Source organism: Schistocerca americana, chromosome 2 (assembly GCF_021461395.2).
Source record: "Schistocerca americana isolate TAMUIC-IGC-003095 chromosome 2, iqSchAmer2.1, whole genome shotgun sequence".
Classification (NCBI taxonomy): Eukaryota; Metazoa; Arthropoda; class Insecta; order Orthoptera; family Acrididae; genus Schistocerca; species Schistocerca americana.
In genome coordinates this window covers 863,162,171-863,186,591 of record NC_060120.1, presented here as the reverse complement: position 1 = coordinate 863,186,591, position 24,421 = coordinate 863,162,171, and the positions used below count along the sequence as shown (strand labels likewise).

The 24,421-nt window shown below is 44.1% G+C and overlaps 1 protein-coding gene across 1 annotated transcript in view; it reads right to left on the bottom strand.

Moving 5' to 3' along the window:
- Positions 1-2,860: 2,860 nt before the first annotated feature.
- Positions 2,861-24,421, bottom strand: part of LOC124594493 (allergen Cr-PI-like) — a 47,994-nt gene continuing 26,433 nt past the window's right edge. Inside the window, exons 5-9 of the mRNA XM_047132869.1 lie at positions 13,239-13,636; positions 12,998-13,162; positions 12,789-12,917; positions 10,455-10,770; positions 2,861-3,264 (exon numbers count right to left, since the gene is read on the bottom strand). Of these exons, the coding sequence (XP_046988825.1) occupies positions 2,861-3,264; positions 10,455-10,770; positions 12,789-12,917; positions 12,998-13,162; positions 13,239-13,636 (1,412 nt within the window). The remainder of the gene's footprint in view (positions 3,265-10,454; positions 10,771-12,788; positions 12,918-12,997; positions 13,163-13,238; positions 13,637-24,421) is intronic.

Sequence of the window (24,421 nt, the reverse complement as noted above, 5' to 3'; positions counted from 1 at the left end):
GATGTCCACATACGAAAAGTCTAAACAAGGTCCCCATGTCGAAGGTTCGAGTCCTCCCTCGGCCATGGGTGTACGTGTTGACCTTAGCGTAAATTAATTTAAGTTAAATTAAGTAGTGTGTAAAGCTTAGGAACCGATGTCCTCAGCAGTTTGGTCCCATAAGACCTCACCACAAATTTCCAATTCTAAACAAGGAAGGAATTTACTGGCTATGCTTAATATGTTTGTCTGCAGAGTATAGGATGTAGTCTCGTTTAGGAATACAGCTACGGCCTGCACGATCCCGAGAGACACGAAAGTTTACGTTGGGAACTTTTTACATGTACTTTGGTGGGAACATGACCAAAAATGAGCAACAAGTAACGATCTATTGATCTAATATATATACAGGGTGCTCCATTGACAGTGACCGGGCCAAATATCTCACGAAGTAAACATCAAACGAAAAAAACTACAAAGAACGAAACTCATATAGCTTGAAGGGGGAAACCAGATGGCGCTATGGTTGGCCCGCTAGATGGCGCTGCCATAGGTCAAACGGATATCAACTGCGTTTTTTAAATAGGAACCCCCATTTTTTATTACATATTTGTGTAGTACGTAAAGAAATATGAATGTTTTTGTTGGACTGCTGTTTTCGCTTTGTGATACATGGCGCTGTAATAGTCACAAACGTATAAGTACGTGGTATCACGTAACATTCCGACAGTGCGGACGGTATTTGCCTCGTGATACATTACCCGTGTTAAAATGGACCGTTTACCAATTGCGGAAATGGTCGATATCGTGTTGATGTATGCTATTGTGATCAAAATGCCCAACGGACGTGTGCTATGTATGCTGCTTGGTATCCTGGACGACATCATCCAAGTGTCCGGACCGTTCGCCGGATAGTTACGGTATTTCAGGAAACAGGAAGCGTTCAGCCACATGTGAAACGTCAACCACGACCTACAACAAATGATGATGCCCAAGTAGGTGTTTTAGCTGCTGTCGCCGCTAATACGCACATCAGTAGCAGAGAAACTGCGCGAGAATCGGGAATCTCAAAAACGTCGGTGTTGATGAGAATCCTACACCAACATCGATTGCACCCGTACCGTATTTCTATGCACCAGGAATTCCATGGCGACGACTTTGAACTTCGTGTACAGTTCTGCCACTGGGCACAAGAGAAATTACGGGATAATGACAGATTTTTTGCACGCGTTCTATTTAGCGACGAAGCGTCATTCACCAACAGCGGTGACGTAAACCGGCATAATATGCACTACTGGGCAACGGAAAATCCTCGATGGCTGTGACAAGTGGAACATCAGCGACCTTGGCGCGTTAATGTATGGTGCGGTTCATGGGAGGAAGGATAATTGGCCCCCATTTTAACGATGGCAATCTAAATGGTGCATTGTATGCTGATTTTCTACGTAATATTCTACCGATGTTACTGCAAGATGTTTCACTACACGACAGAATTGGCGATCCACTTCCAACATGATAGTTGTCCGGCACATAGCTCGAGGGCGCTTGAAGCGGTATTGAATAGCATATTTGAAGACAGGTGGATTGGTCGTCGAAGCACCATACCGTGGCCCGCATGTTCAGCGGATCTGAAGTCCCCGGACTACTTTCTGTGGGAAAAGTTGAAGGATATTTGGTATCGTGATCCACCGACAACGCCTGACAACATGCGTCAGAGCATTGTCAATGCATGTGCGAACATTACGGAAGGCGAACTACCCGTTTTTGAGAGGAATGTCGTTACACGTATTGCCCTCGCTGTTGAGAGGAATGAGGTTACACGTATTGCCAAATGCATTGAGGTTGACGGACATCATTTTGAGAATTTATTGCATTAATGTGGTAATTAAAGGTAATCACGCTGTAACAGCATGCGTTCTCAGAAATGATAAGTTCACAAAGGTACATGTATCACATTGGAACAACTGAAATAAAATGTTCAAACGTACCTACGTTCTGTATTTTAATTTTAAAAACCTACCTGTTACCAACTGTTCGTCTAAAATTGTGAGCCATATTTTTGTGACTATTACAGCGCCATTTATCAGAAAGCGAAAGAAGTGGTCCAACTAAAACATTCGTATTTCTTTAAGTACTACACGAAAAGGTAATAAAAAATGGGGGTTCCTATTTAAAAAAAAACGCATTTGATATCCGTTTAACCTATGGCAGCGCCATGTAGCGGGCCAACCATAGCGCCATCTGGTTTCCCCCTTCAAGCTATACGAGTTTCGTTCTTTGTAGTTTTTTCGTTTGACGCTTATTTCTTGAGATATTTGGCCCGGTCACGATCAATGGACCACCCTGTATATACATATCGAAAACCATGGAAGATTAAGCACTCAGTTCTACGATCGTTTTCTTTCAGAACAATACAGTGTGCATAAGTAATCATATTAACATGAGTATGTTCGATTACTTCTTGAAAAGAAAAAAGGAAGCAATAATTCATTAAAGTATATCTTTTGGATGTATGAACAACGATTGCAACGAACACCGACGAGAAGCTAAATGAGTAAGTCTTACATTTAATCCACAGGCTGGGATTTTTGAATGAGTTTAGTGTTGCTACCCACTGGATAAATGACAGAACTGTTCTTTTAATAAAATCATTGCTGAATCATTTCACCATCCTGTCCGAATTACCACATCATCTCTGGTGACATCGATACTGAAATGTCATGCAACAATAATTAAAAGAAAAGTATGGTAAAAAGGGTAATGAAATAATGCAGTAATCAGACGATCAAACAACTTCAGTTTATTGAATTACCACCAAAGTCACAGCATCCACACACTAAGCCTATACACGCTTTAATTTGGCAGACAACAGTGCGCAGCTTCAGATCCTAACGATCTCGTCGGCGTTCCTGTGGAAGACGACAGTTTCGCCGAAAAACGAGTTGGGCACGTTGAACTCAAGCTCATCGATGGGCCTGTCGAATGGGAATAGGGAGTTTTTGGGGCAAATGTTGTCGATGACTGGGTCAGTGTTTCTGATGCTCCTGGGTGAGCACTGGCTGATGATGACGTAGGTGCAGAGCGGGAGACCTTCTCGGGTTCCACGCGGCAGCACCAGGCGATCCACGTCTCCGAATATGCGCAAGATGTAGTCGGGGAGCGGCTGTGTCCCACCAGCGAGGGCGGCCTCCGTAGCTTCGTACAGCTTGTTGTAGCTGACCGGGAGCTGGCTGTACGAGCTGATGTCCTTCGACTTCCTCAGCAGCTTATTCACTCCCTGTTTCACTGCAAAAAGAGTTACGTGGGTTGAGCGTAAGCTGAAGAAAGACGAAAGTAAGGAGCAGTAGTAGAAATGAGATTGGCGATGAACTTAACATCAAAAGTAGGGACCAATTCAGTGAATGAATCCTGCTGCCACTGAAGCAAAATAACACATGACAAGCCGCGCGGAGTAGCCGCGCGGTTTAATGGCGCCTTGCCACAGGTCGCGCGGCTCCACCTGAGGAGATTCGAGTCCTCCCTCGGGCAAGGGTGTGTATGTTGTCCTTAGTGTATGTTAGTTTAAGTTAGATTAAGTAGTGTGTAAGCCTAGGGACCAATGACATCAGCAGTTTAGCCCCATACGAACTTACCACAAATTTCCAATTCTTCTAACACATGACAGTCGAAACAAGAGTGGCTCAAATGGTTCACATGGTTCTGAGCACCATGGGACTTAACATCTGAGGTCATCAGTCCCCTAGAACTTAGAACCACTTAAACCTAACTAACCTAAGGACATCACACACATCCATTCACGAGGTGGGATTCGAACCTGCGACCGTCATATCTCCGACGCGACCCCACCTAGTAACAAAAAACCAACGTCATATTATGGCCCCCCTTGTCCCATGCAACATTTGTCCCACAAACTTTTCAGCTCCTATCATACTTTCGGAGTTATTCTAGGTGGCAATAGCTAGTGATTCACCGTGTAGATCACTGTTTTGCCTTAAAGGTAAGCAATTTTGTTAAATCCAAAATACATCTTTTTTATTATTAATATGAATATGGGCAGAGGCACCTACGGAAACAGCCATCGAATTGGTCTGTAGAACCAACTTGTAACAGCCTGGGACTGAACGTCTCTCTGTTTTGGCACGTTGTTGTGTAACCGTGGCACCTGGACTATTGAACTCATAACTCTGTCTGGAGGTCACGCTGATTGGCACCCCATAGAGTTTAAGAACCAAATACTGCAAGAAGGTTCAGACACATTTTCCCTTTTCGACCTCGATATTTCATTTTTTTTCCCTATCTTCCAGTGCAAAAATTGGTATTTACTCCGTTTTTGGGTCCACACATAAAGTACATCACCGTGTTGTTGACACTCTGCTATAATCGCTCTACAGTGTAAAACTAAATGAAATTCCAGCAAGCCTTGGCGGGTTAAACGCAGATTTACTGTTGGGATTAAGATGTGCAACATGCGACATGGCCATTCTTGGGGAACTGGGGACAAATGGTTCAAATGGCTCTGAGCACTATGGGACTTAACATCTGAGGTCATCAGTCTCCTAGAACTTGGAACTACTTAAACCTAACTAACCTAAGGACATTACACATATCCATGCCCGAGGCGGGATTCGAACCTGCGACCGTGGTGGTCTCACGCGGTTCCAGACTGAAGCGCCTAGAACCGCTCGGCCACATGGGCCGACACGAAACAAGAAGTCCAAAGCAGATTAGCATAGGCAAAGGAGGCACTCATGGCCAAAAGAGGTCTACTAGTAACGGCCATCGGTCTAAATTTGAGGAAGAAATATCTGATAATATATTTTTGGGGTACAACGTTGTACAGAAGTCTGTTGGAAAACCAGAAAGGAAAACAAGCGAAGCATCTGAGCTGTGGTTCTATAGAAGCATGTTGAAAATGAGATGGACAGATAAGAATATTGTAAGTTCTCTCAGAATCAACATGAAAAGCAATATGTGGAAAATATTGACAAGAAGAAGGTAAAGGATGATAGCAGTGGTGGGGAAATGAAAGTATGGTTGAAGCATGCGTTGCTGTGAGATTTTTGATAATGTCACCCAATGATATCTTGCAACGCTTCCAGACAATTCCCAGTCCCCCTAGATGGCGGAAGCAGACTGTAAGTTCAAAAAAAATTAAAAAACTTAAAATTTAAAAAATTAAAAAATCTTATCCTCAAAAGATGAGAAATTCAAACAAATCCAATATGTCCATTTGTGCTAACCTTTTCAGAGTTCAAAAACTAATGAAATATATACATTTAGTAGCAATTTCTTTGCTAAAGTGGTAGAAACATAAGAGTTATATCATGGAGCACAACAAAGTGTGTCTTCCACATGAGGCGATCAATACTGTTCAGTTGCTTCATAGCTCACTTCATAGCTCACCCCCGAGAAGTCCATTAATATTCCCCAATAAACATACCATGTAACTAATTCCATACAATAAGTTGATAACATTTTGCATGAAATCCATACCAACAAGTCCATACACAATGCAGAGATCATCATTCTCAATCTAATTTAACTTGCCTGTCTCCTTGGGAAAATTTTCACTTTTAACAGAATTTCATCACGTCAGTAAAGCAATATGGCATTTAAGAATGTGTGCTTGAATTCTACATAAGACACTCTAGTACATCTACATATCGACTGAATCAAATTCTGTATATAGTTGAAGTGCATGTAATTAAAAGTAAGATGCCTTCATGACTGTTTTGAGTAATATTTATCAAAACATATATTTGGGAATTTCTCACATTTTGCTGTAACATAGCGATGTATGTGGTAATATATTACAATTTCTGCTGTAACATGGTGACGTGTAACGTGAAATGCCATGTACTCTCCACAAAGCGATAGCACAAGTTAGGATTATGAGCAGAAGATGACAAACATTTTGCACACGGAGCAATCTGTTACGATTTTGCTGAAGCATATTGATTTATGGAGCACTTCCTTACAATTTTGCTGTAACATGGAGCAATTTATTACAGTTTTGTTCCAATATTGTGATGTATGTGTAATTTTAGGGAGTCAGGGCTGTGGTCTCAGTCCAACATGATGTCTCCCACTGTGATGTAATACTTCAAGCTCGGGAAGACTTTCAATTTCACAATTGTCAAACCAGTTTCAGACATTTGTGATTCTAGTGCTGCTGAAACATTATGTGTTTCTCAGAGGTTTGGCAGTAGTAGCACTACCATGAATATATGCTTTCTGCAGTCCATATCCCAATGTTTTTGTTGGCACCATTCTCTAGATGCACATTAAGCCCAGACATCACGTTCATGGCATAGACGGGTCACAATCTTTAAGGCTGTCTTGTGTCTATAACTAAATTCAGTTATTCTTCCTATATTACATTTAGCAAATGAGGTTCTCCGTGATCAACATATGCTACCGTAACATTTGATGTAGTACCACGATAATATGCCTCTAGTAAATTTGTGGCGATTTTCTCCAATTTTACTGATGCTTTTCTCTCTAGGAGAAGCTGTGAGGCGTCGTATTATGGTTTATTAATACTCCATAACAGTAGCAGTCACATTGACTACTACAGATGACTGCAGGACCAGTTCTGTGCCAATCATATAATCAGAAAGTACCCTCCAAAGAAGAGCCTCACAATGGTCAAATGTTGAATGAAACTCCAAAAAGCTGTAGGAGGAAATCTATCTCGTAAATCTGTCGTTTCATGACCATACGTATTGCATAGTGATAATGGATTTGAGAATTATCTACATGAAACTATACCATACCACGACAATTACAGAGAAAAGACACTTAAGTGATTGCAATTTTTGCTACCCCATCGGAAATGCTAAAAGAATCTGTAATACAAGCCGATTTTGACACAAAATCCACCGATTTTAACACAAAAGTAGCCAATTTAAACTCAAAACTGAGTGATTTCAGCGCAAAATAGACTGATTTAAGAATAAAACTCAAACACATCTCTCCCTGTAGCTTAAATACTTGTGGAGAATAGACTACTGCCGAAAGCTCTATAAAATCTATTTCCTACTGAGGTCCACAACAATAGGTTATGTAAAATACTAAATCTGCTGTGGAAATATGAAGATAAAAAGACATATAACTACTATGGGAATCCAGAATGGCTGAGAGATATTTACCAAAGTATTCTGCACAAGCACTGTGAATCGAGTTCCTGTGGACGTTAGAGCCTGTCAAGCGATGAAGTGAAGGGCTCATGTGAATTACATTATTTCTCTGCCATATCTGACATACTTGCAAGCAGCTTAAACAGAAACCTAGACGTTCATTGGAACTTATGATAAATCGCTTAAAAATCACAGAAGATGCAGTGCTGACCTGAAAACTAGATCGCTTTCTGCTTTTAAGATGGAGGATTGGAGTTTAATGTAGGTACGGTCCACCTCGACATCATTAGAGACATATGCATACCTCCGACTGACGAGGGTATAAATCTGTAGTGACTTTGCTGTCTGTAGTGACTTTGCTGAAGGAACCATACTGGCACTTGTTAGAAACCTTGTGGACATGTCTAATGTCCACACACTGATCACAGGCGTGACTCTAGCAGGCTAAAGCACCACTGTGAGGCACATTATTACTTTAAAATATAGGTCTGAGGATTACATAACTGTGTTAAATCATCGCCACACCCACATTATGAATTCTGACAATTGTTCATTTCTGCTTTAAGGACGACCCCTTAGCTCGAACATGGTCATATGCACACCTCATATGCGGACTATACAGCGCTTGTTCAGCTCGTCATCTGCCATTTTGGATAGTTGTCTTTCTTCATTCCAGTTGATTTCTATCCTGCTGTTTACATCCCTTCATGCCTTACGTTTTCCAGCAGGATAACGATCCATAACATAAGGAAGGCAGAAATGTGGTATAGTGGTTTGAGGAGCATTTACATTGATGCCTTTGCCACGAAGTTCCCTGGTCTGGACATGATGAGACGTCAGCTCTGCACCCACATTTACAAGAATTTCGTAAATATTTTGTGTCACATACTTTTGGAAACCTACCAAGTGTTGTCCAGTCCAGGCACGTAAAATAGCCATCGTGTTAGTTACAATAAGCGGACGAACACTCTATTAAATAGGTGGTTATAGTGATTTGGTGCATCAGCACTGATACCAATGAAGTGAGCACTTTGATCTCGACAGTGCGTTAATCAGCCACTCCTACAGATCCCTCAATTGTCTCCAAAGCTGAGTGACTATTGCACAAAGTAAGGTTTGTCTGTGACAGAGTGCAGATTTTGAATATGCTTCCAAATGACCCCATCAACCAGCGAAGAGTACAGCTGCCAAGTCGGCACCGCACCGCACCTCACTGGACCAGGCCATATACGCTCATGCATAAATACTCTGCTGTATGAGCCCCTGGATCGACGTGGCTCTCGTCCACTTAATGAAGGCGGGATCCAGCACCTACCACTACCGACAGTTTTTCTTCACGAAGTCCATTGCACAGCTAGGCTATAGACCATTACTGTGTAACAAGTTGTTCTTTTTGACACCCATATTTGCAACGTTTTTGATGGGCGCGATTCTCTTTGTCAGTTAGTACAAGCTTGTTTCACTCTCAGCTGCAGAGGGCATACGCTGGTTGGATAAAAGTTTAGTTTGTGTTTGATGCTTCTGTGGGTTGAAACCTCACACTACTGCAACTTTTGATTTAGACTGGCTAGAGCCATTTTATGGTGCTAATTTCAAATCGCTTTCGTTGATTTTTCATGCAACTAAACAGCATACTGCTTGTTTAATAGCTGCCACCCTTCCCTCACATCAATTTCTTGTTGGGAGTTTAAAAAAACATAGCACTTGGGCTTCGTGAAGTATATAAATTTTCTGCTATTAGGACAATTGCCCAACTTGGATCTTTCTAATGTCCTGCCATGTTATACTTAGGGCAAGTGGTCATGTTGTTTAATTTCTCGACACTTTAAACTTAGGACAATAATTGACCTACCGCCATTTTATACTTAGGACAAATGGCTATGATGGATTTTTTTTTTAATTTCCCCACCATTTCGAACTGAGTTTTGGGAATTCCCTGTCATTTTTCCAGTTTACTAACATGGACAATTGGCCTACTTGAGCCATCTTTGATTGTGACGTCAGAGGGGTGGGAGAAGAATGCGGGGGAATCTGGAAAAGTTGTAAGGTGTCATCAGAAACTTGGCAACAAAGTAGACTGTGCCAGTACTCTTATTTCGTAGCTACTGATTGGCATGTTTTAAGAGATCAAGGAATAACTTCCATGGTACTTGAGGAATCTGTGGACAGTAAAAACTGGTGGAAAACAGAGATATTATAGGATATCTAACATCAAATAGTTGAGGACGTCTGGTGCAAGTTCTATTACTAGATAAAGACAGGAGAGAATTCATGGTGTGGCACTTAAAACCATTCAGAAACTGATGGCAAAGAAAGCTAAGAGGAATAGTTGTGGTCCTGATTTTTTAGGGGGGGGGGGAGGAGGAGAGAGAGATAGAAAGATGCCTACACATGATATTGTTTTTATGGTCTGTGTTTATTACAGGAGTGATAGGAGTGCACTGAGACAGAACAGTTAAAATGTAATTTGTATAAATAGGGAAGGCCTATTTTAACGTCAGAGTACTAGATTGAATTTTTTCGAAGAAGAGGTAAAACAGCGCTTCCGCTTCCCTTGAAAGAACTACCCTGAAATTATTTGAATGTCCGGACTGGCAAATGAGGTGACAATTTTCTACGGCAAATATACACTCTTCCTATAAATTCAGAAACCTTTTTATTGGTCTCTAGTATTTATTTACGTTCCAAACGCGTTTAGTATTAATATGTCTTCAGTACATTTAATAATTTATTCATTTGTCGTTTCGAAATATGCTGTGACCGGATAAGAGGAAATGCAAGTTTTGGCAAGACAAACAAATAACCTATTGAAACCACCGAAGACGATTTAGTACAGCGAAACGCGTCTGAAATGTAAATAAATATTAGACTGCATCAAGAAAAAGACTTCTGAATTTATAAAATGAGTATTTGCTATGACGGTGGAAGACATACGAGATCAATGTGAATCTACAATGGTAGCTCATATCTGCTGGATGGTTGAAGCATACGTGTAGAGCAAAATCTTTACAGCCTAATCTCAGAAGTGTTCACCCATATTTATAGTAAACGTAGGCGGTACAGACTGCGGCTGATTTCTAGTTTGAAGTGCATGTGATAAGTTAAATACTGGCAGAGCTGGAGCTTCAGTGGTTGGCCGCGAGTCGCGCCTGGATAGCTCAGTAGGTAAGACCACTGTTTGCGAAAGGCAAGGTACCAGGTTCGAGTTCCAATCCGACTAGTGTTAACCTACTATAAAGCATGAAAACTGTCATTTTACTCATGTAAAGCTTACTAAATCTTTAGGTACGGTACCCTATATTCTGCTTAACAAGTAGTTTGCTGTAAATAACTTACATTTTACGCTGAATGAGTCGACATAGACCATGTTGTGCCTCTTCTCGTCGAGAGGCAGCTCCTTGCCATAGGCGTCGTAGACCGGGCCAATGAAGAAGCGAACGAAGACGTCCACCTCCATGTCACTGGTAACTTTAATGTTGTAGTTGAAGGGAACGTGCGTCAGACGTTGGGTGCGGGCCACGACATTCAGTCTGGCGGCCTCTTCCAGGCTCGCCACCGGAACAGCGTTGTTCAGCTCGAAGTCGTAGTCCTCGAAGTACGTGACCAGCTTGTCAACGGTCAGGCTCTCCACTGTCACGCCAGGCAGCAACAGCTTGTGTGAAAAAATAAATAACATGGGGCAATTTCAGCGCTTATGCACTGCGTTATTAAGTCAGTTGGGTACATTTGAGCATCCATAAAAAAATAATCACAGGCTGTATGAGTCTTGCATAAACAAGGACGTGAATTCGGAGCTCCGGATACGTTGTTCGTCTCACATTACATTTCGTTGAAACCATAACTAGAAAATACAGTGGCTCCCCTGTTGTAAAAGAAAATGGTTAACCTTGAAGCCAGTGGAATTTCTGGCTGTGCTAGTACCTTCTGTTTCCACAGGAGACCTAGAGGCGTGATCCATGCAAGGCCCTTGAGTAATGTAACGCAACCAACCAACAATATCAAATATTTACAAGGTAGCGGTGTAAAAAATTTATCTCGACAATGACACGTGTATTTTCCGTAAACTACTGAACAAGTAAGGATGTTATCTATACGCTGAGGTGACAAAAGTCATGGAATACCTGCTAATATCGTGTCAGATCTGCTTTTGCCCAGGCGTAGTGAAGCAGCTCGATGTTACATGAACTCCACAAGCCGACCGCGGTGGGCATGCGGTTCTAGGCGCTGTAGTCCGGAACCGCGCGACTGCTACGGTCGCAGGTTCGAATTCTGCCTCGGGCATGGATGTGTGTGATGTTAGTTAGGTTTAAGTAGTTGTAAGTTCTAGGGGACTGATGACCTCAGATGTTAAGTCCCATAGTGCTCAGAGCCATTTGAACCATTGGAACCCCACAAGTCGTTGGAAGCCCCCTGCAGGAATATTTAATCACACTGCCTCTATAGCCATCCATAACTTCGAGAGTGTTGTCAGTGCAGGACTTTGGTCACGGACGGACTGACCTCTCGATTATGTCCCATGTCTGGCCATCTGGTTGGCCAAATCGATTGCTCGAATAGTCCAGAATGTTCTTCAAACCAATTGTGAATAACAGTGGCCCGGTGACATGTTTGGGAACGCGAACTCCATGAATGAATGCAAATGGTCTCCAAGAAGCTGAACATACCCATTTTCAGTTAATGATAGGTTCAGCTGCACCGGAGGATCCAGCCGTTCCACGTAAACTCAGCCTGACAGTTTGGGTCCACAGCTTCGTGTTGTCTGCGCCGCACTCGAACCCTACCAATTGAAATCGGGTCTCATGTGATCAGGCCATGATTTTCCAGTCGTCTAGATTCTAACCTACATGGTTACGAGCGCAGGATAGGCGCTGCAGGCGATGTCGTGCTGTTAGCAAAGAGCCGGCAGTTGTGACCGAGCGGTTCTAGGCGCTTCAGTCTGGAACCGCTCAACCGCTACGGACGCAGGTTCGAATCCTGCCTTGGGCATGGATGTGTGTGATGTTAGTTAGGTTTAAGTAGTTCTAAGTCTAGGGGAGTGATGACCTCAGATGTTGAGTCCCATAGTGCTCAGAGCCATTTGAACGACTTTTTTGTTAGCAAAGATACTCGCGTCGGTTGTCTGCTCACTAACACCAAATTCCGCCGCACTGTCGCAACGCATATAGTCGTCATACGCCCCACATTCATTTCTGCGGTTATTTCTCACAGCGTTGCTTGTCTGTTAGCACTGACAACTTCACGCAAACGTCGCTGCTCTCGCTCGTTAAGTGAAGGACGTCGGCGACTGCGTTGTCCGTGGTGAGACGTGATGCCCGAAATTTGGTATTCTCGGCACACTCTCGACACTGTGGATCACAGAATACTGAATTTCCTAACGATGTACGAGATGGAATGTCCCATGCATCTAGCTCCAACTACCATTCCGCGTTCAGAGCCTATTAATTCCTGTCGTGCGGCCACAATCACGTCGGACACCTTTCTGTATGAATCACTTGCGTACAGATGCCAGCTCCGCCAATGCACTGCCGTTTCATACCTTCTGTACGCGATACTACCGTCATCTGTATGTGTGCATTTCGCTATCCCACGACTTTAGCCATCCCAATGTACAGCCAGGAGCGAATTTATTTAATTCTAAGCAATCTGTACGTAAAATTCTGATTTTCCTACCTCTTTCTGTGAGTAAGGTCCCAGGCGGCTCTTGAACTCGTCCAGTGCCAGAGCAACTCGCTTAACAATCTTGTAGTACAGAGGAGATTTGGAGGCAGATGCTGATGTGCCCAACATGGACGGTTTTGTCTAGGAAACAAGCAGGCTGATATCATTAATGTCAAGTCAAACGGATTATAAGAGACAAAATCATCACTGATGGGACGTACCAGGTGGTAAAAGCAGCAGCCGCCGTTGTGACCCAGGTACTCCAGCATCCGGTTGTAGAATGAACCGTAGTAACCCTTGTTGATGGAGTCTGCGTTACCTTCAACGATTCGAGCGAACATCTCAAAGCTCGATGGATCATGAAGAGAGTGATTCTTGAGCTCGGTCTGCAAACGAGAGATATTAAATAGCTTATGAACTGGCTTTAAACATTTTTGTAAAATAAGACCAAGTTTCACTTACGTCAAGTACGTATCCAGAATCGATTGCTTCCCAAAGCCTTTCCTCCACTGTGCTGAGGTACCGTGTGAGTGAGCTGTCCAGCTCGACTCCTGGGACTGGTTCCTCGAAGTCAAGGGGTTCGATGTCAGGGAGGTGGTTCGAGAGCCTCTCTAGGTAGTACCGGCTGAGGGTGGCCTTGATATCGTAGGAGAAGTGGTCACCTCGGTTGGTGTCGTTGGCCTGGTTGTAGTCCTCCATCTTGGCCCAGAAAGGGAAGCGGTAGTGCATGAAGTCTCGGAAGGCGAGCAGGCCCACGTCCTCAGTGTAGTAGGACAGCAGCTCGTCAGCTTCGTCAGCATAAGGGGGGCCGCTGTAGTTGGCATGGATCACGTACGGGTGCCCCTTGTTGAAAGTCTTCCCTGTTGTGGGTTTAAGGTAGTTAATCATTAACTGTAAAGACAGACTTCTGCTTCTAAAAGTAACGAAGACTTAGGTTGTTGTAGCGCAGTAGAATTGTGTATTACAATACACAGTAGAATTATGCATTATATTACGCTCCAAGACGAAAAAAAACCGACGCACCACGAAGTATTTATGCAAATTGGTCACAAATTGATATTCATACAGGCATGTACAGAAAATGCAAAACTGTAAACTTTGGCTGCTGTCGGTGAATGTGTAACGCTGCAGCGCAGTTTCACCTTGCAGCTGACAGGGATGGTAAACAGGGGACACCTCGATACCAGACCATTAAGTCTTTGCTGATTTCATTCCGTGCACTCACTTGGACAGTAACTACGCCTTGCAGACAGGCACGTGAACAATATATGCAGATGACTTTTGAGAGAGGACGTGCAGTTGGGCTCAAAGAAGTTGGTTGGAGTAATCGGCGAATCCCTTGACAACTGAATAGGAGCAATGCAGCTATCAGACAATGTTGGCAGGAATGGGTGAACCATGGCCGAACACAGCGGTCGACGTAGAGACACGAAAGAACCAAAGACCGACCAATCGTCATAGAGGCATTTCAGAGCACCGGATTCATCATTATCATCGATCCGACGTGCAACTGGGGTTTCAGCGACCACAAGGACCATTAATAGGCGGCTCGCAGAAATGGGGCTGAGCTGACAGTGCCCTCACGCCGACCACCATTGACCTACGTGAGACTGAAGACGCCCGAGACAGTGGTGGGGTACCAACATTACTGCCTCCCGCCACGCGGACTGACAACCAAGACTGATGGTCTTGGCTGCCATCTCATTTCATAACAGAACGCCTTTGGCGCCCTTATAACAGAGCAGTACGTCGACGATATTCTACATCTCATTTTGTTGCCCTTCATGGCGAGCCATCCTGGGCTTACGTTTCAGCATGATAAATTCCGCCGACACAAGCAGAGAGCTTCTACTGCTTCCCTTCGTGCATGCCAAACCCATAGCCAGGAAGGTCACCGGATCTCGCCCCAATTGACAATGTTTGGAGCATTAAGAGCAGGGCCCTCCAACCAGCTCGGGATTTTGACGATTTAAGTGACAAATGGGCAGAATATGGCACCATATCCCTCAGGAGGACATTCAACAACTCCATCAATCAGTGCCAAGGTTAATTACTGTTTGCATAAAGGCAATATGTGGGTCAACGTGTTACCGACTTCCTCAGTTTGTGAAGCTTTTACTCTTGAATAAATCATCCAATTTTTCCTGAAATTTTTATCATTTAGATGTCTGTACGTTTATGCCGCATCTACCAGTTTCCGTCTCATTCGGATAATTCCTTCGTGGTGCGTCTTGTTTTCTGTCTTAGAGTGCATCTCTATATGACTCTTTTCGTCTTTGATGTAAATAAATGTTCTTGTTGTGAAAGCAAGCGACACGTCTTAGTTTTTGAACTCGCAGCTACATCGAATATTTTTTGTGTGCCGAAACCCGAGAAAGCATCGCCGCAACCGACCTGTGAGCCGGCCGGTGTGGCCGTGCGGTTCTAGGCGCTTCAGTCTGGAACCGCTTGACCGCTACGGTCGCAGGTTCGAATCCTGCCTCGGGCATGGATGTGTGTGATGTCCTTAGGTTAGTTAGGTTTAAGTAGTTCTAAGTTCTAGGGGACTGATGACCACAGATGTTAAGTCCCATAGTGCTCAGAGCCATTTTGAACCGACCTGTGAAGAAAATTCTGCAGAAATTTTACAGAACCATTCAGGTGCATCTAGATTATTTGGAAGCGATTGCGCTACTCAATGTGTGTGAATCCCTAAGGAACCAAACTGCTTAGGTCATCGGTCCCTAGACTTACACACTACTATGCTAAGAACAACCACACCCCCATACCCGAGGGAGGACTCGAACCTCCGGCGGGAGAGACAGTGCAGTCCGTGACAGGAAGCCTCAAACCTCGCGGCCACTCCGCGCGTAACCGAAGAATACAGGCAATACAATCCTCAGGGGAAGATGTGAACGCCTGATGAGAGATTCTCAGCTCCGAAGGTATTACACGCCTTCCCAGAAGAAATTTGTCGTCGCTGGGTAATCCGTATAAAAACACAGTACTTCTCAGAAGCAGACATCTTGAAGTTAATGGAGTTTCTAGCGGAAGAAGTAGATGGAGCGCTCATTGCTCAGAAGATCCGCGGTGTGTTACAACCAAATTCAAACGCGCTACCCTCGGCTTCAGCTCATAATGTACAGTCTAAACGAACTTGTTCTAAATGCAATAATGAGCGGATGCCTAAACCATATCGCATGTTCAGCGCACAATGCGGTCATTGGGATCAGGACTGCCAAACCGAAAAGAGGGACAGAAGCGATACTGAGGTAGTGTAACAGCTGTTTCCTTGTGAGATAATCATGTTTGGTTTGTGGAGCTCTCAACTACGCGGTCATCAGCGCCCGTACACATTCCCAATCTGTACACAGTCCAATCTAGTCACGTTCATGAATAATGATAGAATGGTAGAACAACACAAACACCCAGTCCGAGGGCAGAGAAAATCCCCAACCCGACCGGGAATCGAACACGGGACGACGTGATCCAGAGATAGCAACGTTAGCTACATTTTGTTCGTTTTCGTTCGTAGCATCTGCTCGGAGCGGACGTCGTAAGACACCCGTTTAAGTTCGTTGTTGATCGATTAACTCAGTTTTTTTATTACAGAGGGCAGCTAATCCTCTGAACGAACACGCTGAGCTACCGTGGCGGCTCACTAGACCACGAGCTGCGGACTGTTTCCTTATGTCGAGCAAGGCTATACTTTTAAGAATTTCTTGAGAAGAGGCAAGGCTTTCTGTTTATTTTGTAAGGGCAACCATCACAAATCTGTCTGTGACCACCAAACATTTACGTCTTCTAGACGTCTACAGAACAAACGAGTTCTAGTTCAGTGAGAGGTAAACACAGGACGGGCCGGCTTCACTCATCTGCAGATAGCACGCGTCTGTGATCGCGTTTATGATACAGAACCCATGGGCAAGAGAAAACTTATACGTTGTTTTCTGGTCGCTGGCAGCCAGTCAACTTCTGTTAGCAGATCTTTGATTGCCTCAAATTTTCAAGTGACTGACTCTCGCACCCTGACGGTCGACGCATTTGAGTCCACGGTTACCACAGCTGAATCACACAGACTGGTCCACCTTAATTTAAGAAGTATATAGAATAACAAGCACACTACCATCAACGTCTTTGAGAGTTAACATTCCTTCAGCAACAACTCGTCTGTATCACGAGATGCCACAATTACAAATGGTTCAAATGGCTCTGAGCACTATGGGACTTAACATCTGTGGTCATCAGTCCCCTAGAACTTAGAACTACTTAAACCTAACTAACCTAAAGACATCACACACATCCATGCCCGAGGCAGGATTCGAACCTGCGACCGTAGCAGTGGTGCGGTTCCGGTCTGAAGCGCCTAGAACCGCTCGGCCACCGCGGCCGGCCCACAATTACACAACAGGCATATAACCTGTCACTCGCCGATTCTACTGACAAACATACGGATGCTCCCACTGATCTACTTATAGGAGCCGATCAGCACTGGCAAAATGTTCATGAAACACCGCCTCAACGAACATTTTCGATTCTGTTTTAATGTCCTCGAAGTCCTGCTGGATACTTAGCAGATGTCAAGTAGGTGTTTCAGCGAGCTACACTGTCTTTTACCTTGCCAATCTCACGTCACAAGAGCCAACGGATAGCAACACCAGGAGTTTCTGGGATATATAATCGATTAGTTTTTCTAAAATAACTGGGGGAAGTGGACGCTGGGTTGCAGAATGTATGAGTCTGGCGATACAGCATCTGACTTCCGGAAAAACATCATTCACACAATTCCTAAGGTTGCAAGAGCTGAGAAGTCCGATAATTAATGGACAATCAGTTTGACAGCTCACGCATCCAAGTAAGTGACAACAATAAGGTACAGGAGAATGGAAAAGGAAACTGACGACATATTAGATGACGATCAGTTTGGCTTTAGGAAAGGTAAAGGTCCCAGAGAAGCAGTTCTGACGTTTCGGTTGATAATGGAAGCAAGAAAAAAATAATCAAGACAAGTTCATAGGATTTGTCGACCTGTAGAAAGCGTTCGGCAATGTAGATGTTCGAATATCTGTGAACAATAGGGGTGGGCCATACGGAAAGACAGGTAATATACAATATCTACAACAGCCAAGAGGGAACAAAAGGAGCGGAAGACAAAAAACGAAGTACGCGGATTAAAAAGGGTGTAAGATACAGGTGTTGTATTTCGCCCCTAATGTTCAATCGATATATCGAAGAAGCAATAACAAAAACAAAGGAAAGGCTCAAGAGTGGAATTAAAATTCAAGATGAAACGATACAAGTGATAAGATTCGATGGATGACATTGCTGTCCTCAGGGAAAGTGAACAAGAATTACAGGAGCTGCTGAATGGAATGAACAGTCCAATGAGTACAACATATGGATTGAGAGTAAACTGAAGAAAGACGAAAATAATGAGAATAAGCAGAAATGAGACTAGCGAGAAACTTAATATCAGGATTGGTGATCACGAAGTGGGTGAAGTTAAGGAATTCTGCTACCTGAGCGGCAAATAAACCATGACCACGGAGCGAGGAGGATATAAAAAGCAGACTATCACTGGGTTCAAATGGTTCAAATGGCTCTGAGCACTATGGGACTCAACTACTGAGGTCATTAGTCCCCTAGAACTTAGAACTAGTTAAACCCAACTAACCTAAGGACATCACAAACATCCATGCCCGAGGCAGGATTCGAACCTGCGACCGCAGCGGTCTTGCGGTTCCAGACTGCAGCGCCTTTAACCGCACGGCCACTTCGGCCGGCAGACTATCACTGGGAAAAAGGGCATTCTTGTACAAGAGAAGTTTACTTGTATGAAACATAGACCTTAATTCGAGGAAAAATTTTCTGATAATGTACGTGTGGACCACTTCATTGTATGTATGTGAGACATGAACTGTGGGAAGACCGGCGAAGAAGAGAATCGAAGCATTTGTGATGTGGTGCTTCAGAAGAATGTTGAAAATTAGGTGGGCTAATACGGTAAGGAATGAGAAGATACTCCGTTAAATCGGCTAGGAAAGAAATACATGAAAAACATTGACGAGAAGAAGAGAGAGTATCGTCGGCCACCTGTTAAGACATCACGGAATAATTTCCATGGCATTAAAAGGAGCTGTAGAGGATAAAAACCGTGGAGGAAGACAGAGAGTGGAATACATCCAGCGAATAATTGAGGACGAAGGTTGCAAGTGCTACCCTGAGATGAAGAGGTTGGCACTGGAGAGGAGTTGGTGACGGGCCGCACCAAACCAGTCATAAGGCACGTGACTACAAAATAAAAAAATAAAAAAGCGAGAGAGAGAGAATTAGCTCTGAACAGGAATCAATGAGCAGGAGAGGCTCCGCACTTTTGGAAGAGTTCGGTGCATCTTTTCCCATCGAAGGTGCTGCATTGGAAAACGTCTACTGAAAAACCCCAGCGAGCCGAGACACGCTTACGACATAGAGTACATAAGAGAGGACCACTATGAGTTAGCTTCTTCTGGAGCACATACGCAGGCACCTTGTATATGCTACGTCACGAAGTTAAAAAACAAACACAAGGTACAGTAAAACAATGAGATATTTTTTATGGATTTGCTCATGAAGAAGGCGCATCATTGCTTAATGACGTTTTAAAGACTAGTCGCAGCCCTGCTTCCAGCAGGGTCCTGCCTACGATGTTTGGCCATTATAGCCGATATCACTCGCGCTTTCCTTCAGCCTGCTCTTTAGTCTGACGATCGAGGCCTCAGAGGATTCCTATGGTATAAGGTCCCTGTAAATGAAACTTCACAATTAGTTCAAACAAGGGAGACGACAGTTCTCCGCTTCAACCGCCTTCCTTTCGGTCTTACATGCAGTCCTTTTCTTTCAGGAACTACTATCAAGGAACTGGCAACCACTTACAAGCCACATTTTCCCACAGTTGCAAAAAACAAAAAAAAAAAAAAAAACAAAAAAAATGGTTCAAATGGCTCTGAGCACTATGGGACTTAACATCTGTGGTCATCAGTCCCCTAGAACTTAGAACTACTTAAACCTAACTAACCTAAGGACATCACACAGATCCATGCCCGAGACAGGATTCGAACCTGCGACCGTAGCAGTCCCGCGGTTCCGGACTGAGCGCCTAGAACCGCTAGACCACCGCGGCGGGCACCACAGTTGCAGACTTAATACATAAGAATGTGTACATGAATGACAATGCGGGTGAAACCAAAGGACAAGACGGGTTGGTGGCCCTCTGCTGTGAGATGATCTCGTTGATGTAACAAATAGGGTTGCTATTGTCAAAGTGGGGAACAATGCAGCACTCTTGAACGAAGTATCAAATGTCCAAGGACGAGACATAAAAACGAACGCTACAGTACTGGGTGTATTATGGGACACTTGGCTACTAGGGTTGTGTTAACTTCACCACGCAGTTTTGACACTGGAGCTGCTAGGTCGCTGGCATTGGCAGAAATGAAAAAAAAGTGAAGTCGACATGAATTGTTCCGGACAATCCTTCATGTATGTCCATCCTTCTGATTGGAGGTTTGAGGGACTTTGGTCCCTTACTTCTGTAATAAAATCGAACACCAACAGTTGTCGTTACTATGTTATTTATTACTTGACTACCTTTTAGTCTGAGGGGGTTAACTCCAATCGTATACCCGATTCATCTGTGGCCAACATACATAAACTGGTTTTCGAGACTACCTTTAACGAGTCACAAGAGTGAAACATCACGGGTGTTCGGTGATGATTTGGGCAGTCATATCATGGTATTAAATGGGCCCCATAATTAATCTGCCAGGTCGCATTGCTGCCAAGGATTATGTGACCATTTTGGCTGATCAGGCCCATCCCATGGAACAATGATTGTTTCCAATTTGTGACTATGTCTTCCAAGACGACAGGGCTCCTTTCCACACGCCTCGCACCATCCAGGACTGGTTTTGGGAGCACGAGGATGAATTGTCGTGTCTCCCCTGACCACCACAGTCACCCGATCTTATCATTATTGAGCCTTTATGGAGTGTGACCGCTATCTACCTCCATCATCGTTACCTGAACTTCTCACTATTTTGCATGAAGAGTGGTATAACATTCCTTTGAAAACCATACAGGACCTGCATTTATCCATTCCGGGACGACTGCCAACTGTTTTTCTTCACAGTATTAGGCGTGGAGGCATGGTAATGTGTTGTGTTACTTCGTGTTCCCATATTTTTATCTACCCCCTTTATGTTGTAGAATACAACTCATTTCTACCAAAATTTACACCATCCATACGTAACTGAAATGTCACTGCTCTTTAGTTGGGGTTTTTTCCATCCGCTCAGTCAGAAAAAAAATTAAATTTGATCTGTTACTCTACATGAGGAAATAAGTGATCATTTTAATTCGTCCACATTTACAATAAGTTACGTAAAGCAATTGCGTCTTCAGCTTGTGTAATACATATGTGTATCTGTGCTATTCAGTACGAATATAATACAGAAAAAATGTGATTATTATGACGTAATCATCATTTATAAGTCGCGTATCTTGGCTGCATCTCAACTGCGCTGCGTTTGCTGTATAATCGCAACTTCAATGGGTATTTTATGAGTCTCAACAAAATCTTATCGATTTACAAGCCACGTCATTTCGAAAAAAACACTCGAGCTTTCGATAACTGTCTCCGCTATCGTCATCGTCAGTTGAAATCACTGACTGCAGGGGGTGGCACGGTGTTCTGCTTATACAGATGTAATGGAAGCGTCTGGAATCTTCCAGAGAGGGCCTCAGTGGCGCATGCGCGGAAGGCAAGTTGGGCAGCTCCTAGAGGCTCCGTCCCGGCGCGGCACCGAGGCCCACGAGAGAGACAGGCCGTGGCAGCGTACGTCACAGCACGTGACGCTGCAGGTCTTACTAGTGGCAGCAGCCTCCTCCGGCGGCGAGTGAGTAACTATTCCAGACGAGTTTCATAAGTCTTGACTGCGTACTTAAATACATACCAGGTCTCGATGGCACACGACAAAAGTAAAGGCCTTTAGTCGGTACCTTTTCGATTAAATATTGATTCCCCGTGGGCCCTGCATGAAGCCGAGATTTCACGAAGTGTGGCCGACAAGCTGTCTAGTGTGAGGTCACAAGTTCATTGCAGGGCCCTTGTATCTCGTTGGCCCCACGCGGCACCGAGTGACGTCACATGGCGCGAGCGTCCGGCGCTACGATTAAACTACCGCGCCTGCGTCCCTACGCGTCCCTACAAGCGTCAAGCCTACCTATTTTATTTTCCATTCAACGTCCAAAGCCCGCCCCCGTGGCCTACTAAGTGAGTATCCTGGGTTTCTTTTAAAATTGTTGCTGTTTAATTTCGGCCGCTTCCTTGATAACAGAATCCCAATATGATATTGTCTGAGCCAAAACTCTCGTTTTTTTTGTTTTTTCAAATTGTATTTTATGACCTTTTTCTTCGCAGTTTTCAGCCACGGCCGACTTCACAACTTCCCTTTGTATGATATGTCGTGAATGCTCTGCACAACGCTCGGCAACAGTGCGAGTGGTTTCACTTATGTAAATACTACCACATTCACAGTGGACACCATACACGCTAGGAACTCGAAGATCTATATTTTCTTTAACTGGGCGTAAAATATCTCTTATATTGGAGACTGGCAGGAACACTGAACTCAGTCCACGTCTCTTCAACACGCTCCCTACTAGTTGCTCCACATTATGGAAGGACTGCAGCTGGCTTAGTCTCTTCCGCCGATTCACGAGGCGTCCTTCGTCTGTGGCATTTTAAAAGCAATTTGTTCGTTTCTGTAAACATTTTCTCTGAACATGCGCTTCAAATGCTGAAATTCAGACCCTATACGGAAGAAAGGCACCTCGTGAATCGGCGTGGCTGAACATTATAAAACGGCATAAAATAAAATTTGGAAACAAAACGAGAGTTTTGGCTCAAACAGTATCATACGGAGATTTTATTCTCAAAGAAGCGGCCGAAATTAGAATGGGTGCACACACTTATTAGGGCATGCGGGCGCGCTTTGCACATTGAGCAAAAGAAAAGCTGTAGGCCAGACGTTTATAATGAAGTAGGGGCGGCAGTTTGAAATGAAGCGCCAACCGCTCAAGCCGAGGCCCACAGAAAGACAGGCCGCGGGGCGTACGTCACAATAGTAGACTTGAGCTCGCTCGCTTGTTCAGCTCAGCATACAAACAAAACTGAGTTTCTACATTTGTTGCTCATAATTGGGTCTTTTTGTACATACGAGAACTTCATCTTTTACTGGAATCCTTTATTGTGGAGTCTTGTGGTTTACCAGTTCTACAACGATCGCAAATCCATCGGCTTTGTTATGGCTGAACTGCGTACAATAAAATTAAAATCATGCCAAAATGATTATCGGTTCATGAGACAGCACATCTTCTATGAAATGAGGACTGTTAAGCAGAAGAGACTAAATGCTATAAACAAGCTATTAACTTTCAGCATACTGCTAAGTTGTGTATTTGCTGCAGCACTAGTAATCAGTAAGACTTCGTTACAGAAGATTCCAGTAGAAGATGCAATTCTCGTTAGTAAATACACTACTGGCCATTAAAATTGCTACACCAAGAAGAAATGCAGACGATAAACGGGTATTCATTGGACAAATATATTGTACTAGAACTGACATGTGATTACATTTTCACGCAATTTGGGTGCATAGATCCTGAGAAATCACTACCCAGAACAACCACCTCTGGCCGTAATAACGGCCTTGATACGCCTGGGCACTGAGTCAAACAGAACTTGCATGGCGTGTACAGGTACAGCTGCCCATGAAGCTTCAACACGATACCACAGTTCATCAGGAGTAGTGACTGGCGTATTCAGATGAGCCAGTTGCTCGGCCACCATTTACCAGACGTTTTCAATTGGTGAGAGATGTGGAGAATGTGCTGGCCAGGGCAGCAGTCGAACATTTTCTGTATCCAGAAAGCCCCGTACAGGACCTGCAACATGCGGTCGTGCATTATCCTGCTGAAACGTAGGGTTTCGTAGGGATCGAATGAAGGCTAGAGCCTCGGGTCGTAACACATCTGAAATTTAACGTCCACTGTTCAAAGTGCCGTCAATGCGAACAAGAGGTGACCGAGGCGTGTAACCATACCATCAAGCCGGATGATACGCTAGTATGGCGATGACGAATACACGCTTCCAATGTGCATTCACCGCGATGTCGCCAAACACGAATGTGACCATCATGATGCTGTAAACAGAACCTGGATTCATCCGAAAAAATGACGTTTCGCCATTCGTGCACCCAGGTTCGTCGTTGAGTACACCATCACAGGCGCTCCTCTCTGTGATGCAGCGTCAAGGGTAACCGCAGCCACCGCCTCCGAGCTGATAGTCCATGCTGCTTCAAACGTCGTCGAAGTGTTCGTGCAGATGGTTGTTGTCTTGCAAACGTCCCCATCTGTTGACTCATGGATCGAGACGTGGCTGCAAGATCCGTTACAGCCATGTGGATAGGATGCCTGTCATCTCGACTACTAGTGATACGAGGCCGTTGGGATCCAGCACGACGTTCCGTATTACCCTCCGGAACCCAGCGATTCCATATTCTGCTAACAGTCATTGGATCTCGACCAACGCGAGTAGCAATGTCACGATACGATAAACCGCAATCGCG